The sequence below is a fragment of the Lissotriton helveticus genome, chromosome 7 (genome assembly GCF_964261635.1).
Source record: "Lissotriton helveticus chromosome 7, aLisHel1.1, whole genome shotgun sequence".
Classification (NCBI taxonomy): domain Eukaryota; kingdom Metazoa; phylum Chordata; class Amphibia; order Caudata; family Salamandridae; genus Lissotriton; species Lissotriton helveticus.
Genome location: NC_136068.1, coordinates 569777726 through 569796116, shown reverse-complemented (window position 1 = coordinate 569796116; position 18391 = coordinate 569777726). Strand labels below are relative to the sequence as shown.

Sequence of the window (18391 nt, the reverse complement as noted above, 5' to 3'; positions counted from 1 at the left end):
GTGCGATAAAAAATTAAGGCAACGAAGAGTGGCAGAGAAATCCTTGGAGGAAGAGTCCTCCCGCGGGTCACCCGGCCAAAAATTAAAGTCCCCAAGCAGAATTAGTGAGGAGTTATTTACAGCCAGGGTGGCCAGGAGATCCTGGAGAGAAGATACAAAGGAGGGCATGTTGTGTGGAGGGCGATAAAGGAGGATCACCGTAAGGGGTACCGGAAGATTAAGGGAGCGGGCCACCAGAAGCTCAACGCCAGAGATACAGGGGTGTGAAAGAAGTTGGAACTGCAGGGTGCGGCGAGCTATCATCGCCACACCGCCCCCAGTTCTGCCATCAAGGCGGTCAGCGCGGAGAGCATAGTGAGAGGCGGGGAGAATAGCAAGAAGGTCTGGGAGTGAGTGAGAGGAAAACCAAGTTTCAGTGAGAAAAAGAAAATCCGGAGGGTCGGTATCCAACAAATTAAAGAGAGCGACTTGGTTTTTGACAGCAGAACGCGTGTTAAGGAGAATAGCAGAGGCAACGGGGGAACCGGGGGAAGCACGAGCAGGGAAGGGCATAGGAGGTGGCACAGAAGATATTAAAGAAGGGGATGAGGACGAGGTCGAACCAGAGGGAGGGGAGACATAGATGCCGTGCGAAGATAGGTGTAAAGCTACAGAAGGGGTAAGAGAGATAGAGGCAGGGATAGAGGAGAGTTGTGCCGAAGAATATACCAGAGAACGGGCAGGGTCTGTGGCCCCTGGTCCCGGCCCGTCGCGGACGGGCGCAGACGGGCTTGCCTTAGGCGCGCCCGCTGCGCCCGTCCGCTGCGCGAACGGTAGAAGCACATGATTTATAGTGCAGCTAAAGGGCGTGGCCAATGAGTGGGCGTGGCCGGGGGAGCGTCCGCTGGAGGCGGCAGGAAATTGACTGCGGGGCCGCAGCAGCGTCCAAGTCGGCTGCGCGGGACAGGGGGTCGAGGGCAGGGCCCCTGAGACAAGGTAAGGGGAAAAATAAGTTTAAAACGCGCAAAAAGCGCGAGCAAGTGAGGGTGGTGGGGTTAAAATCAAAGGCAAGCTAAGTGCTCCCGCGGTAGGCAGGGAGAGATCCAATCGAATGCGAGCTTGTAGTCAGCTCCTATGTACCTGCAAGAGTGGGCGTGGCCAATGAGTGGGCGTGGCCGGGGGAGCGTCCGCTGGAGGCGGCAGGAAATTGACTGCGGGGCCGCAGCAGCGTCCAAGTCGGCTGCGCGGGACAGGGGGTCGAGGGCAGGGCCCCTGAGACAAGGTAAGGGGAAAAATAAGTTTAAAAAGCGCAAAAAGCGCGACCAAGTGAGGGTGGTGGGGTTAAAATCAAAGGCAAGCTAAGTGCTCCCGCGGTAGGCAGGGAGAGATCCAATCGAATGCGAGCTTGTAGTCAGCTCCTATGTACCTGCAAGAGTGGGCGTGGCCAATGAGTGGGCGTGGCCGGGGGAGCGTCCGCTGGAGGCGGCAGGAAATTGACTGCGGGGCCGCAGCAGCGTCCAAGTCGGCTGCGCGGGACAGGGGGTCGAGGGCAGGGCCCCTGAGACAAGGTAAGGGGAAAAATAAGTTTAAAAAGCGCAAAAAGCGCGAGCAAGTGAGGGTGGTGGGGTTAAAATCAAAGGCAAGCTAAGTGCTTGGAGATGCCCTAAATTACCTTGCTGTGTTAGTCTTTAACAGACACATGGATATAAGTGCACGGAAGTCCAAACGTGCTCGATCTGCAATGCTAAAAATACTTTTATTTACTGCACCAGACTTCTAATGTATTTTTTTTAAGCGGCTGTGGGGGCATTCCCAGCTCATCACATTTTGCCTGTATATAAGAGTAACATGTCAAGGTCTTGGTTGGCTTTCAAGAAAATTAATAAAGACACTTACATTTTTTTCATATATAGACTCACTGCAAACATATCAGAATTTCATTTATTTAAAAATACTCTTTTACAATATAGTATTTACAGCTTTCCTGAAATGTGGGATGTTCAGCCGTAAATCAAGTTAAAAAAAAACGTAATTCCCTCATCAGCATCTCTTATGAAAACCAGACCAGTCAGCTACAGTGATCAGTCTGTCCCAAATAAACACCAGTCATTGCTGGATACATAGTTACACGTCTCTCAGAGCTGGCCATAGAGTTGCTTGCTAGAATTCATAGTTGAAAAAACAGTCTAACTGCCGGATAGAGTCAGTCCAGGTGGGAGGAAGGTATGACGGGTTTCAAACAAACTCTCTTCGAAGCTTGCTCTGGCGTCTGTGTGCCTCTCTTGATAGCCGGCTCTGGTGATTGGGGTTTTTCGTCCTCACCATTTTTAGTGTCCTCTGCTTTTTGGCTCTTGCTCTCTGGTGCTTCGATGCGGCCCCGGCGGACGAAATGCTCGATGCGCGACTCCAGCCCCTGGCAACGGGGTCTTTCCAGGAGGGGTTTGTAGGTCCTCGTCTTCACACCTTCGATGAAAGCGCTGACCTGGTTCAAAAGAGGAGGCTGGATGTCTCTCCATGGCACCAATGGTTCCACCTCCCCTGTGGTACCTGAAAGAGAGGCAGCGCATATCAGATCTGTTCAACGAGAAACCAATGGAATGAAAACTGAATTTAAAGATGACGAATGAAGCTTTGCAAACCGGAGTGTCTCTTAACAGGTGCTTCATAGCAAGACTGGTTGTAATGAAAGTCTTTCAAATATATTAAAATGTTCAGCCAGTGAAGGGAGGTCATGCTGCCCAGAATGGGTCCAGAAGAGACCCTATGTGCTAACATATTGGTTGGCAAAAATCCAAGGGCAGCAGAAGCACAGTGGTGAAGCAGGTAGTGTATGAACCCCAATGTACCCCAATATTGGCCTAGGTAGTTGCACAACCCTTTTCCTACCTGTGTCCTACCATTGCTCTACATAACGGGTCTGGCGCTGACCTTTTACCTAGTTAGGTGCTGAATAAATGTCATGTGGTTTTCTCCGAGATCTAGGGCCATGTGTATCAAGATACCAATTAGCGATTCTGTAATAGCGATTTTTAAGAAATCGCTATTTCAGAATCGCCAATTGGTATGTATCAAGAATCACAATATTTTAGCGATTTCTTGATATTCCTTAATTGCGAATTTGCAAATTGCGAATTCGCAATTAAGGAATACTTTCCCATTCATTTCTATGGGCCTCCTGGCCCATAGGAAGGAATGGGAATTTATTCTCAATTAGCAATTCGCAATTTGCTGATCGCAAATTGAGAATAATTTCAAGGGTGCAGGGGTGTCCAAAGGACACCCTGTTGCACCCCTGAAATAAGTATGGGTGCACATGTGGTGCACACACATGCCCTAAGGGCATGTGTGTACGTCACATGACACTTTGAAAAATGCTGAATTGTGCATTTTTCAAGGAAAACGGAACTTACCACCAACTAGAAGTTGGTGGTAATTTGCGATTCCTTAAGGGCATTTTGGAATTTTTTTTGCTTAATACATTGCATTTAAGGAATCGCAAAATGTGCAATTCCTTAAATGCAATCGCAAAATAAGGAATGGCAAATTTTGCGATTCCTTATTTTGCACCCAAATTTTTCATACATACCATTTTGTGAAAATGAGTTTGCAAACGCCGAAATTCTGCGAATTTTGGCGTTTGCGAATCCATTTGGCCTTGATACATATGGCCCCTAGTCTCATTTATTATGCATGAGGATTCCCAGTATCACAGCAGGATTACCATCTTATGCACAATAACTATGTATAAGGTTGACCACTATTGTCATTCTTAGCAGACATGCCCATAGTACACATCTAGGCTAGGTAGAAATCCCGAGGGTACCCTTTGGGTATATAACCACCACATCTTCGCTAGGCAAACTAGAGGAGAAAGACTTCCATGCTGATGCAGGACGATGAGGTCCTTGCAAACAGAAACGCCTGCACGCAATGGTCTGACATCCCTCGCGGGCTGTCCATCTCGAGACTAAGATGGGTCCTGCGCTCTCCCACATAAGGTAATGGGGTTGGCTCTATCCTAAGGGGATTCTTGGCTATACACATACATACATGCTAAGTACACTTAGGTACATCTAGTTAGGGTTTGCATATTAGGAGTACACATTGTTACTGTCATGTATCTATTTGCCTGCATATGTTCATTGTTTTAGCACTATGGTAGAATTCTATGTTTTCTTTACTCTGCTGGTGCTTATAAACATATATATCTGTTTCTGTCTCATTGCTGTTGCAGCACACGTATTTTATACTTGAATGCCGCTGATTCAATAAATGCTTATTGAAAACGTCCCCACCGTGTATTCTGTGTAGCTCCCTGAGACAAAGTGAGCACGAGTGACGGAGTAAAAAGTAATGTACTGTTTCCACGATCCCTGAGGGGTCAGAGTTGTCATATTCGATAGTTGTCAGAAGCTATTTGCTCATTGGTAAGAGGGGTTCATAGTGGCATTGTGAGCTAGCTGGTCTACAGATGAACACGTGCCTGGAATCAGTCTGGACACGCAGATCCTATATCGATTTATAGGAACTACACAACAGTAGTTAGAAGCAGAACCTAGGAGAAAAACTGTCTAAATCTCTTCCAAAACCCGAAACATAAATGAAAACACAAATGTGTTCAGTTGATGAAAAAACATAACTTTTTGCAGCATCAATGTTGTATATTTCTATAGCGTCTAGAACCATACATCAAGGGGTTCTGGGACATCGAAGACAACAACTCAAACCATCTACAGTTTCATGCATTTACCAAATCAAAAAAATGCTTGGAGCGTACAATAAGCTCAACAAAAGCAACCTTCAGCATTTGAAGCAGTCCCTCAACTTTGCCACTTTTCCTAAAATGGCCTTTGAAACTGTGAAACTCCACACACTCTGTAGTTTCCAGTGTGCCAGGTGATGATCCCCAATCTCTGCTGCCACTGAACAGCAGATGGAAAACTCTTTTTACTCGGTCGCCCAAGCACCCAGGGCCCCATTTGTGTCCCTAGAAGTCATTCTGCTTACAACTGCTTGGTTAATGGTCTGCTTTTTGCTGTTACATAATTACTCTCTCATAATTTTCCCACAAAAAAACATTACAGTTTGGATGAAGGTGGCAACACATTTTCTTTTAGGTGTACTTCTGTTGGGTGAACATTTTGTTTAGGATGTATTGTTTTTTTATCATGCGCTGAGAAGGTTCTCATTGTTTTCACCTGAATGAGCACAAACAGTATATATACACCGTGCTTGATTGATGTTGGTCCTTTTAAGATTCCGTAGGCTCATTTTTTTTACAATTATCCACGAATAGGAAATCTCTCCTTTAGTAAAATTGTAAATGCAAAGCTGCTTTTATGCCTAAAGAAATGGTGGTCTGCACAAGAAAATATATGTGATTGATGATTCGCTTTTAAATTCTTAGTATTTGCAGCCCTGTACATATTCAACAAACATCTGCAAAGCCAATAGATCTCGCCTTTGAGACATATTGGCTTTGCCAATGGTTTTAGTCAGGCTGTACAGCATCCCCGAAGCATTTGAATACGTTTTGATATCTGTATGCTTAATTTGCCATATTATGATACCAGATTGTGGTGTTTAGCACATAGGCCTTTCCTTTTGCAAATTACTAATGGAGATATCAAATATAAACCCTATACTATTTTGGAAAAACTGCACACTATAAAGCTCAAACGCAACATTCCTTATAGATTCTGCAAAAAGGCACATGTATATGGGCAAGTGTGTGCTTTTTGAGTCTTTGAGGAAGGGTTTCAGAGGACTGTCTTTAGATTTATAGCCAGAACAGGAGATATAAAGTCTCACCTGACCCTGCATACATGAACAGCAGCATCTCCTTCCACTAACCACCCAGACCCCTCCGCTCTGCTGGCCACTTACTCGCACACATACAACGCATTAACAGACGCAGAGGCCGGGCCTTCTTGTACATCGCGCCTAAAGCTTGAAACAACCTCCCACTACCTATAAGAACCTCCTCCTCACTTCTGGATTCCAACAACAAACAGAAGAACTGGCTCTTGAAATAACCCACTCGCCCTAGGCGGTTAGGGAAACAGACATTCTAGGCAGCACCATATCTTTTGATAGTGCGCCCACAAATACACATAACATAAAGATGGAAGCATCACCCAGCCCTCTAACACTTTGCATGACAGTGTATCATTACCTGTGTTTGAGGAGATAGAGGCGTTGTCCAGCCCCTGCAACATGCTGTATATAAGATGCGTTTTCACTGCATGGTTTGCCCAGAGCTGCTGTAGGTGTGTCACATTAAACTCCTGGACGTCTGCCTCGTAGATCCACTGCACATCCTCAAACTCGCAGTCATACAGGACGAGGGGTAACTCTATAGCCATACTATTGAACGAATTAAGAATAGTATTAGGGAACACTGTCATGGAAGTGGATGACTATGTTCAAAATTATTAAAAAAAAAGGGCGATTAAGTGACTCCGGGAGGAGATCGCTGGCCCTACTTGCACAGATGGAGGCCCATGGAGTGGTTTCAAGAGAGAGGAGACCCATGGCTTTAGAGGAGCAAAAAAGGGATGCACAAATCCAAAGGCTGACTCACACAGGGTCTTTCTTCGAGGAGTGTTGAGTGATAGGTACACCTAGACCCAGCAGGCAAACTAGCAAGATATGGGTGACATGGACCTCAGTTCGGAAATCCAACAGAACAAGAGAAGAGTTAGTAGTGGTTATCAATCTTGCATGCAGCAGTGCTATGGTGGGGTGAGCAGGATTTGGGGGAGGATCTTGGAAGATAGCTAGATCTCATTTCTACTAGGGTAGTGTGTTGAGGGGAAGCATACCTGGGAACTGTTACCTATGTCTTAGTTTAAATGGAAGGGGAGAAATAATTTAAGAAGCATTTTATGAGTTATTAAATAAGAGAGCTACCTAGCATAATTTACATTGGGTTCATTTTGTGGCGGTGGTCTTTGATGTGTGGGTTAGGGAAAAGGGAACCTTTTCCTGTGCAGGGTTTGTGATAAAGGCCTGGCTGAGGTATGGGACAGCAAGGCAGTTTGTGGGAAAGGAATGAATGGCACATGGTAGTTTGCTCTGACTGCAGTAAGACGTTGGGAATAGATGAAACTAGCAGAATATTCATTCTCAGCAGTAGTGGGGTTATTGAAAGGGACTTACAGCACTTTGTGTGGGGAATCTCATATGTGGCGTGTTAGCTGCAGTATGAGGGAAATGTTATCTCTTCTCATTAGTTTGCAAGGAATGGGCTAGCTTTGCTACAGGTGAAATGGTCTTACCTGTGCTATTTGTGGTACACTTGTCATAGTTCTCCAATGTACCACAGTTTAAGGTTAATGTTGTATGGGCAGAAGAGTTAGGGTTTGTAGCGAGTCAGGCAGCTTAAAGAGATCTCACATGTGCTGACGTTTACCAGGGTATTGAGGAATGCCTCACCTCTATGGATCTTCAGAGAGATAGCTCACTGTCTATAGCAGTGTGAAAAAAAAGGTCACCTGCACTAGGGTTTGTGGGGTGAGTTAACTACTGTATGGTGCAAAAAATTAACCTTTACTGTCAGAGAGGGGAGGATAACTGCCATGCAGAGGTGGTCTCACCCTTATTACAGATTTACGGCGAGGCATACCTGCGATAAGAGAAGGGTGCCCTCCCAGTCTTCCATTTGCTTGTTGGGGAAGAGGTACTGCTCCACATGAGAGGGTAGAGAGTGGGACTTGCTGGAAAAGGGGTGAACACGGTGAAAGTAGCCCTAACATGGGCAACGGGGACTCACCTGTACTGCGGTTTACATGGGTGCTTCTCCACATTCAGAAGCTCGTTGATAATGCTGGGCTCCTCCAGCTGTTGCCCAATAAGGAAGAGGATGGCCACCATGCAACGCACCTGGTGGTAAAGGAATGCCTGTCCAGTCACTTCAAACTTGTGCAGCTGAAAAGGTCCACCCTCTCCTGCGACTGGCACCACCTTCGCCGACAGTATTGTGCGCTGAAAATTCATCACCCCATTGGCAACATCCATCTTGCACAGGTTTCGAAAGTCATGGGTACCAACATATCGCTGCGCTGAATCGTTCATCAGTACCACATCCAGGTCAGCGCGAGGGAAGTAGTAATGGTATGTCCGCTGTAAACAGCTGAAGCGAGCACTGAACTCCGGCTCCACTGGTGCCCAGGCCAATACTCGAATATCTGGAGGCAGCACACGGTTCAAGATGTGGGCGTAACGGATCTCAGTGACGCTCAGGTTTGTCTTTTTGACTCCTTCGCATGGCTTAACACCTTTTCCCTCTGACACAGCCGAGCGGAGGTCTAGGGAGATAACCTACACAAGGAGCCAGGAAATAAACGGCAAAATTCAAAAACACAAATCGAATGGACTACAGATTACCAAAGTCACAACCTATGATTCCACTGAGAATGACTAAGACTGAAACTGTGCTTCATGTAAGATATTGTGATGTACAAATATATCTTAAACACATAACCAGGATATCCAACCACTAATTTAAATTGTGTTGTGAATGTGGACATCAAAAAGAGAACAACATTACATTAGCACCTCAAATGGATGAGAAATATTTACTGAAACAAGCTCTTCATGACTCCGGTGCCTTTCCTTTTACAATTCAATCTTGGCCAGTGCTAATCTGCCCTCTAGAAGAATCTCCTACATGGCAAAATCTCTAGGTTTCACTTATGACACACATATTATTCTCAAACATCAATGTTTTATGTATTTACTTAATGTTATTTATAAAGTGCATGATCACTCATTTACAGAGTGTCTTGGCACTCAGACATTATCTACCTGGAGTAAACTACCTTGTTCGCTCATTAAGTTTATTTATGTGGAAAAGATCCAAGTTTTTAGTTTTTTGCAGAATTGTTGGGGATTAGATTCCTAATTTTTAGTACAAGGGTGTGAGTTTGAGACAGCTGAACCTATGATGCTGATTAAGCTTCCAACCCATTTAGACAGATTAAACATGTGAACGTGTAAGGTAGGGGTTGGCTGCTTCAAGTCAGGTATTTCTTAAATTTAGTGTTTTCAATATAAACAGATCTCAAAAACTACTTATACCAAGCTATACACATTTGATACATCAATGGCAGAAATGTTACCTGGGCTGGAGTTCCTAAATATATCCTACCCAGGTCTAGAAAAATCATAAAAATGTTTCAAGACCTGCAGATCTAGTAACTTAAATAATCTACTCGACCAAATTCATTATATAATTTGTAGCAAATATTTTATTTTGCAGAAACACATTTTTCTTCATTATCACATATGAGCAGTGTACAAAAACCAATTTGGTTCGATTTAATAGACTAAACCATTGCTCCACGCATAATAAGAATCTAGCCCGTAAACTGGGTACACATGACCCCTGATTTGCCTCTTAGTTCACTAACAGCATTACCATAAGGGCAGGGGCAGGAATGTTTCTCAGTTCATCTTTAAAAACTCACTTTTATGGGGCGTGGCCAAGATGGCGGCTAAGTAAGACGTGCTTCAACGCCTCTCCACCGACCCCTGACCTGACTTCAAGCACCGGCCCGCAGCCTTCTGGAGCTGTGTTGGTGAGGCTGATGGCCCCCCCCGTGCTGCAACACCAGAGCCCTCTGGGAGGTGGCATTTCACTGACCGTATGCTGCCGCTGGCGAGTCCTGTCACCAGTCGCTCACGCCTACACCGCGGCGCCTGACTCGGCCTGCGATCTGGGCAGGAGACGCGGCACCAGCGACTGGCCTCGTCACCCTGCGCCTCCCCTGGAGCTGCCTGGCGCGGTGGGACTACCAAGCTGTGGATCGCCAGCCATCTGTCCTCTGTTCCGCTTGTGGGCCGGCAGATCTGGAAGCCGTTGTGTGCAGCTGGACGGCAGGGGTGTAGCCTTCGCTTAGTAGGCGGCTGCGACAGCCCGGATCGTTGGTCTCTCTTCGGCCTAGTTGCCTTGGTCTCGCCAGGGTGTGTCTACCCAAGCCGGCGTCCTGCCGCTTTGCCTGCTGTTGGTCCCCGTGACCGGCATTGGGAGTGGCGCGGCCTACCCTGGCAGCGAAGGTGCCGCTTTGCCCCGTCTCCCCCCTCCAGCCCAGCCGCGTTGATCCACCTGACGGGATCCCGCTTCGAGGATGGCGAACGCTGCATTCTACTGCCGGCCCTGAGGTGACTGCTGAGTGGCTGGAGCCGGGGTGGCTGGCTCCCCCGGCGGTGCTCCTGAGGCCCGTGGCCTCGATGGCGATCAACGGCAGTGTCCCCGGCGTCAGGGTCTGCTTCACTGGTTGACCCCGGTCAGCCCTGCTGAGTGATCAGGAGAAGGCAGCCTGCGGAACGGAAAACCCGCCCGGGCGAACTTGAGCACGCTTTTCTGCTGAGGCCCATCTTCGCTTGTGGGATCCCAGGACCTAGCCATGAGGTACACGACGACGCCAGCGATGCTCGACTAGGAGGGGGAGCCACGCTGAGGACCGGACGCTGAACTGCACTCCAAGCGGCTTGAAGTGAGGGGGCTGCCCGGCGCCGGCATATCTGTGGTGGATGTTGAGGTCTGGAGCCCTGCCCATTCGCATACCCCCTCAACCTAGCCTGTGGAGGGGCGGCGGCCCTGTCGGATTGGCCCGGGCCAGTTACACCAGACTGACCTGCGCCGGTGCCCGTGGAGACTAGTGGACCCTGAACCTGTGGGAGACTCGGGGGGGACTTCGCCGGCGGCCTTCGCTACACGTGGCACGTTGGGAGGCGGCCTGAGCTGGGCGAACTGAGGGCAGCGGTCACAATGGCAATCTACCGCTGGACCTCCCGGGGGGGCAACGCCCTGGACCTGGAGTGAGCCGCCTCCGGGAGTGGGAGACGCTGGTCTCTGAGGCCCTTGGGGCCTTCCTTCATTGATACTTGGCCCTCATCATCTCTACCTTGTGCCTCGAACCACTGTTGGACTGAACTCCTGGTCGCTCACCCGCCCTGTGTGGCCCTGCTCAGGTGGGACGCAAGGGAGGACCTGCTCCGCCTGCTGCCGGAGGCGCTGAGCTGGGATATGACCTCCACCCGTGCCAAGAGGGATAAAGCTCTGAAGGACGCCAAGCCTGACCTCACGGTGAAAGATCTCTTCTCCCGCGTCAGGCGGGGTCCTGCAGCAATGGCTCACTCGTCTCAGGAGACCGAGCCTTCCCTCACACCGAGAGATGCCCGACAGGAGCCGGTGACGCGATCTTTCCTAGAGACCCTGTTTACGACCCTCCGAGAGGATTTTCAAATCGTGAAGCGTGATCTCACCTCTAAGATTTAAGACATCCAGAACGACGTTGATGCCATTGGGGAATGGGTCACCACACTCAAGGGCAGGGGGGAGGGCAGGGACACGGAACTGTCCGCACTTCAGCAGGAGGTCATCCGCATCCATGAACAACAGATAGACCTCCAGTCCCACCTCGAAGACCTGGAAAATCGATCCCGGCGGCACAACATAAGACTATAGGGATTGCTATTAACGTAGAAGGGGGTGATGTTTTCGCCTTTGTGAAGGGACTGTTCAACCATGTCTTGGGTAACGCACCGGACTTTGATATCAAGATTGACAAACCCACCGGGTGGGGCCCCCCAGGGCGGACAGGGCCGCCCCGGCAGATATCGTGGTCTGCATTCAAGACTTTCGCCCTAAAGAGGAAATTCTCTTCAAAGCCAGGTCAATGCATCCGATCGCTTATCAAGATCATCGCCCCACCCTCTACCAAGACCTCACTGCGTTCTCGCTGCAGAAACGCAGGCTCTTCCGCCCGACCATGTCCCATCTCCACCAACGAGACATTCCCTACTCCTGGGGACACCCTTTCCGATTTGATCTTTTGCATGGATGGAAAGCAATACCAGCTTCGCTCCCTGTCGGAGGCCGGCAGGGTCCTTGGGGTTACCCTCCCAGAGGAGGAGGGGAACCATGGCTAAGGCAATGTTGCGGAGTCCTCATCATCAGGTTGACAGAGGCAACAACGCCGACGACGCTCCAAGCGGCCAAACCCTGCAGAAATAGCACTGAATCAGAAGGCTGCCTTGGAGTTTTTACCGGAAGAGTTAGCGAAGACTCAACACTTGTGACTCCAAACAGGTTTATTTTCTCTTTGTTTAGCATATCGGGAGGCGGGGAGGTGGGTACACTTGGCAACACTATGGACCCCTTATCGAACTTTTCCAACTCATCCTGGGATGATGGACATCTAAGTTCCAAATGCTGGCTATTAGCGATCCTTCCCTTCCCCAGGGGGAAGGTTTCTCCTTCAGTTATCTTTTGGGGCGGTTTACACGCTGTCTTTACTCAGAGCATTATGGTTCTTCTTCAAGTTGGGTCTTTTCTCTTCTTTGTTTTTTCCATTGGTTTTCTGGTTTTTCTCTCTTTATGCTTCCCTCTAACCTCCCATCTCTGCCGACATCGGCTCTCCCCGCTGGCGACAGGTACCCCGTGCCTTTCCTAGGCTGAGACTACGTGCTTGTACCCTGCCCTAGGCTGCGCACACTCCCTGCTGTAGATGCCTCCCCATTGTCTGAAAGTCCTTACGCTAAATGTGAGGGGACTTAACAATCCTGTTAAGCGCCGTGCGATATTGGCTTATTTGGAGAGTTCCAGGGCTGATGTCTGTTTGCTACAAGAAACGCACTTGCTGGCCAAGGACTGCCACAGACTTCGTCCCGAGCTTTTCCGATTCAATTCTTCTCCTCTGGTCCCTCGAAATCTGCTGGGGTGGCGATTCTGATATCAAGGGCTTTTAAAGGGAAAGGGGTGCAAAAAGAGGCTGAAATTAAGGGCAGGCTCCTCACATACCAACACATGATCGGGGGTCAGACACTGATACTAGGGTTCATCTACGCCCCTAACGAGGGACAGGAACGGTTTCTTCATGAGGCGTTCACTGAGGCTACTGCTACACCGGAGCGCAGGTTACTCTTGGGAGGGGTTCTCAATCTCGTCCTTAATAACGAACTAAACAGGTCGGTGCAGCGCTTAGGCCAAGTGGGGGCTCTTTCACGTGCTGGCTTTGCTAGGCTGGGAGACAGGCTTGATAGATTGGTGTAGGGGCCTCCATACGAGTGCTAAAGACTACTCTTATTACTTGAGCGCTCATAAGACCTACGCCTGGTTAGACTACTTTATGGGCACCAAGAAGATTTGGGACAACACACTCTCTTCCGATATTCTCGTGGCCACCCTATCGGACCACACTCCGGTAATAATTACCCTGGCTCTGCCCCCGGTTCGGCCCCCTACCAGACAGTGGCACTTCCGTGACCCCCTTTTACACCATGCAGACACTGTTGCCCAGATCCAACACGCACTTGATGATTATCTCTCTCATAATGACAACGCTGATAACCCCATCTTCACACGATGGGAAGCCCTGAAAGCGGTGGTCCGAAGTGCAATCATCGCTGTCTCGGCGGTCGATAATGCACAACAGAGGCACAAAAGGGAGGACCTCACACAGAAAGCACGCGAATTAGAGCTGATCCACCAACGGACTGTCACGTCCCTGAACGTAGCGAGGAATGCATGTGGCAGGTTGGCAGGTACCTCTCACTGGCGCGCAAGTACTTCTTCCACAACCTTGTCAGCTCAATGACTCACCTGCTGGGAGGTGAAGCAGTGTGATCCCACATTTGTTCCTGTTTAAAAAGCTCACTCGAGCCATTTGAGCTGACAAGTTTGTGAAGAGGCACCTGCGTGCCTTGAGAGGTAATGTGACCCGAGAATACTTTGGCAGCCTGCTCAGCAACCCCAAATATTTGAAATGCCTAATCTCTACTGACGATGGATAACAATCCAGAAACACGTGAATGGAGATGGCCAGCAATAATCTGCACCAACCCTGGTGTAATACTCGAAAAACCTTAGCAAGCACACACGCTTGGCGAACTGCATTCACCATAATACTTCGGGGCGAACCTGCTGGGAGGTGAAGCAGTGTGATCCCACATTTGTTTCCTGTTTAAAAGGCTCCCTCAACCAATTTGAGCTGACGAGCTCGTGGAGAGGCACATGTGCGCCTTGAGAGGTACTGTGACCCGAGAATACTTTGGCAGCCTGCTCAGCAACCCCTAATATTTGAAATGCCTAATTTCTACTGCGACTCATGTAGGCCTCACCGAAACTTTCACAAAACTTAAATACTATTGGTATTACACTCCTGAGCGCATGCATTGCATTGACAGCGCACATAGCCCGGCCTGTTGGAGGGGGTGTGGAAGGGTGGGGACCCTCGTCCATCTACTCTGGGAATGCGAACACCTGACACGCTATTGGACCCAGGGGCTCGATGACGTCGACAATTGTTTAGATACCGAGATCCCCCGACTTCCAGAGTATGTACTTCTGGGAGTTCCCAACCCGCTCACTTATCCGCTGAAATCCATGAGGGGGAAACAAATGGCACTTGCGTTGGGCTCTGCCACACAAAACATTCTCACCCACTGGAAATCTACACGCACTCCAACAATCACAGGGTGGCTCCCCCGTTTATGGCACATTCTGGGCATGAAGAAGATCTTGCTCACCGCGGTCAGCAAGGGCTCGGCTTTAACGATTTATTGCAGCCCTTCCTGACTCTCCTTGCACAGGACTTTAGGGAGTTGACATGCCCCAGATACTTGCGCCTTCTGCGCCTGATGCCTTTGGACACCTCCGCGCCTGAGGCGAACCCTGCAGTCTAGTCGCCATCTGTCTTTGGTTGGGCGGGGTTGGGCGATGCGGGTGCCGGGGAGGGAGCGCACACCTCTATTTTCTTCTTTTTCTCTCTTTCTATTTCTGGGTTAGGGGGGGGGGGGGTTATCATATTGGTTTTATTTTATGGTTTAATTGTTTGGCAACCTTACATGGCATTCGTTTGCATTGGAGCTCTGCATGGCCCAACTGATTTCATCGCTGTTTTACAGGTCTGCAGTACATGGCATTTCTTTCAATAAAAAGATTTAAACCTTAAAAAACTCACTTTTAATAAATATATTACTAAAGCAGGAGGTGATAGTGCGCTGTTATTTACAGATTGCATGTTTTCCATTAAAAAGGCCAAAAAGGTTCCCACTAACATGCTGTTTTACTTATAAAACATAGTGCATAAACACTAATCTGTGGAAACTGGGTTTCAATAAACATATTTATTATTTGCACATCACCAAGTAAAGTGTTCGGATTTGTTTTCATCCTATTAAAATATTTTTTTTCAATCACACAGAATTACAAAACAAGGGCTTTCATAACTACTGAAATAGATTTTAAAATGTTTGTACAGAGCACTTTAAAAATATTTAAATGTGTTAGAATAAAACTGACATCCTATAGCCTTTCATTTCACACTTTCTGTTCAGCAAGTTTGTTAAGACAGTTTACTTTACAAAATCATCAAACTTTGCAGTCGCAGAAACAAACCGTCTCTGAACACAGAATAAATGTGGCAAGATAAAAACAAGATTTAAAGGCTTCTTTAATGCTCCTTCACTTTGTGATGGAACAGTACACTTGGTTGTCAGCGCACCAGAAGAGGCAAGTAGGTGCTCAATATAGCTTGCCCGAATAAATTCAGACTTGCCATAGCGAGTGTGCATGTAGATTTGTCGCGGCCTGTGCCCAAATAAACTGTTGTTTAAAGCAGTTGCCATTCCGATTCAGAACTCAGGAGTCGGATATATGAACTCCATCCACTGGTCACCAGAGGCAAGAACACTCTTCAACATTGCTGATAAAACTTGCAAAGCTCTCATTCTACAGAAACATATCCTACCTTCACAGGAATTCTCTACAGTGGGGTATCTTGCTATACCAGCAGGAAACAGAACCTACTTCTGCTACTTGAAGTTGGCCTATTCCACTTTACATCCTGGACTGGTAATCAGGAAAACTGCCCTGCCACTGGCCAAATAGCAGAACTACGTGGTCCACGATTTCCTTGATTTAAGACTGCCCAATAATTTCACCTAGGGATCATGCTTCCAGTCAAGCAGAGGATCAAGTTAATAACATTGCTCAAACATAAAGTCCACACTCCAGACTAAAGAAGATGTGCCCCATAGCACATGACCAGATACCCAAGGTTAGTTACTATAAACTATGTTTTTCATAAAAAAACTATTCCAGAAATCGTCAGTGGAAGGGCATTTGCCTCTGAAGCCTCCTTCCTTTGTAACTCTCACCTTGTGACCTTGTGCCCCAAGGCAGACTTTAGAACAGAAAAGGCATGAAAATCCATCTCTTCTGACAAGCAAATGAGCTTACCTTTACTTAAGGTCATCTTCAACCTGCTTGTGGAACATTCTTTTCCCTTGTTATCCTTCCCCAAGTGTTAAGCATTCAAAAGCAGCAGAGATGCACTGACAATATATCAAAATTGACACAAAAAACCCACACAAACTGGAAAAATCAAAATCCCAACCAAGCATCTCTACTGTGCTCCTGGGACTTGGATCCTGCCTTCGGGCTCCAAATGCTGCCCTAACTATCCTATCACACTAGATTACCTTAAGTCACCTTCACAAATCTCATTTTGCAAGCATCTACTGATATGTTATCAGACTTTAGATTTCATTGTGCTTATTTTTGAAATGTCATCTGCTCTTTTATTTGCAACCTACTGGAGGCACTCTACACAATAAATGTGTGTTGTATGGTATAGGTGGGACTCCTCATGTAATTTCAGACAGACTTAAGGGGTACAAATAAATAGTTTAATCCATTTGTATTGGTTTATTTATTTAAGCTTTCAGTCTCATTGGCTAATACTGTAAAAGACATAACAGACAAATGTATAATTGGTAGTTTTCCAGCGTTCCCACTGAAGAAAAAACCCATAAAAAGAATCCGACTAAAAGCTTTGGTGTCCCTGTCAGTTACTCAGATTTCAGATTCAAATCGAGAATAAGCGACTCAGGATTCTGCACAGGTTATCAGCAAATTGGAGGACAACTGGAATGATCAAATAGAGCATTTTCTGCAGTGTCACAGGTATCCTTGTCATACTGACCTGTCCAAAGGCACTGACACCCTTGTCGGTTCGCCCACACCGGTGGTAGCTTGCAGTCTGCCGGGTCTCCACCAGGCGTGTCTTAGTTAGCGCCTCAAAGAGCTTCTCCTCCACTGTGTTAGATGTGTTCTCCTGGCTGGCGAAACCCTGATATCCCCAACCAAGGTAGGCGATCCTTAGGGCCACATGCCGCCGACTATGGCCACTGAAGTCGAAGGGACGCTGCACACGCTTTCTACCCTTTCCAGTGGGATGACCAGCTAATTGCTGCTGCAATTCCTTGACCTCCTGCTCCAGATTCTCTACCCTGGTCATCAGCCGTTCACGTTCCTCTTCATCTAAGCTACCTCCAGCCATCGCTGAAAGGCTCAGTCCCCCAATGGGAGACTCTGTGATGTTGGGGATTATATTTCTTATGTCACTGAAATGGAAATGAGCAGTGAAAGAAAAGGGTAAAAGCTTGAAACCATGTTCTGTCTTTTATTGTAAAGAGAAATCAGAGAAAGACATTCCCTCCATTCTTAATCTCCTTTGTGAAATTCCCACTTAATTCTGTCCTCTACACTCTTTTATAACTCTGTTTCTTTTACCAGATGTCCCAATCCTTCCCTGTTCTGTTCCTAGATGATTTTCACTGTGCTTCATTTTTGCCTCTCCCATGCGCTCCCTTGTTCCTTCTCTGACGTCCCTTTCTATTTTTCGCTATCTTACTCTATCTAAATCCAGGTTTTTCTTCTAGGCCGATCCCCTTCCCTTATGTAATTCCATAAGCCTTCTTTTACCAGCCCTTTATTATCTGCATTATGCAGCTTCACCCTCCAATCCGTCTCTGCATTAATTGGTTTGTCTCTCACATAAATCAATTTTTCATCAACTTCTCTGTCCTCCTTATACCTTTGCTCTGTCAACTCTATAGTATTTCTTTATCTCTTGTTCTGTTCCTGCCATATCCACCTAGCGTTCAATCTAAGATGTTGGCATTATACCCTCCCTGGACCTTTACCTATTCCATCCTTTACTCTATCCCTTTTGACTCCCTCACAGCTTTTACTTCTCTCCTAATACTTTCTCAGAGTCTATTGCCTTGTCCCTCACATCCTGGGCCTCCTTGTCTTCTCTGCCATCTTCACAATTTTAGATTTTTTTTATCCATTATGCAAACAGTACATTCTCATTTCACTATCCTCACAAACCGTAAAAGCACAAGTGTCAAATAAGACCACACAAATGTCCCTTTGGGAACTCTGAAGTGGCAATAGTTTTGATAGAGCCTCTTAGCTCACCGTTTCAGCAGCCTAGAGCACTCCCTTTTTAGGTCGAGCTGGCGTTGAAGCGCGAAGCGCTCCCGCCAGCTCGACTATAGTCCCCTTCCTCCCTGCCAAGGGAGTGAGAGCTGTGAACGAGCAGTTCCAGACCTG

The 18391-nt window shown here is 47.5% G+C and overlaps 1 protein-coding gene across 3 annotated transcripts in view; it reads right to left on the bottom strand.

Annotated features, from left to right (window-relative positions):
- Positions 1-1906: 1906 nt before the first annotated feature.
- PUS3 (pseudouridine synthase 3) overlaps positions 1907-18391 on the bottom strand; it is a 52708-nt gene continuing 36223 nt past the window's right edge. For 2 of the 3 annotated variants that reach the window (XM_078652676.1, XM_078652674.1), the window contains exons 2-5: positions 16974-17394; positions 7754-8301; positions 6155-6345; positions 2042-2526 (exon numbers count right to left, since the gene is read on the bottom strand). In XM_078652676.1, coding sequence (XP_078508802.1) covers positions 2183-2526; positions 6155-6345; positions 7754-8301; positions 16974-17330 — 1440 coding nt within the window. In that variant the 5' untranslated portion in view covers positions 17331-17394 and the 3' untranslated portion in view covers positions 2042-2182. Of the gene's footprint in view, positions 2527-6154; positions 6346-7753; positions 8302-16973; positions 17395-18391 lie in introns of all 3 variants that reach the window. The other variant, XM_078652675.1, reaches the window with a different exon arrangement.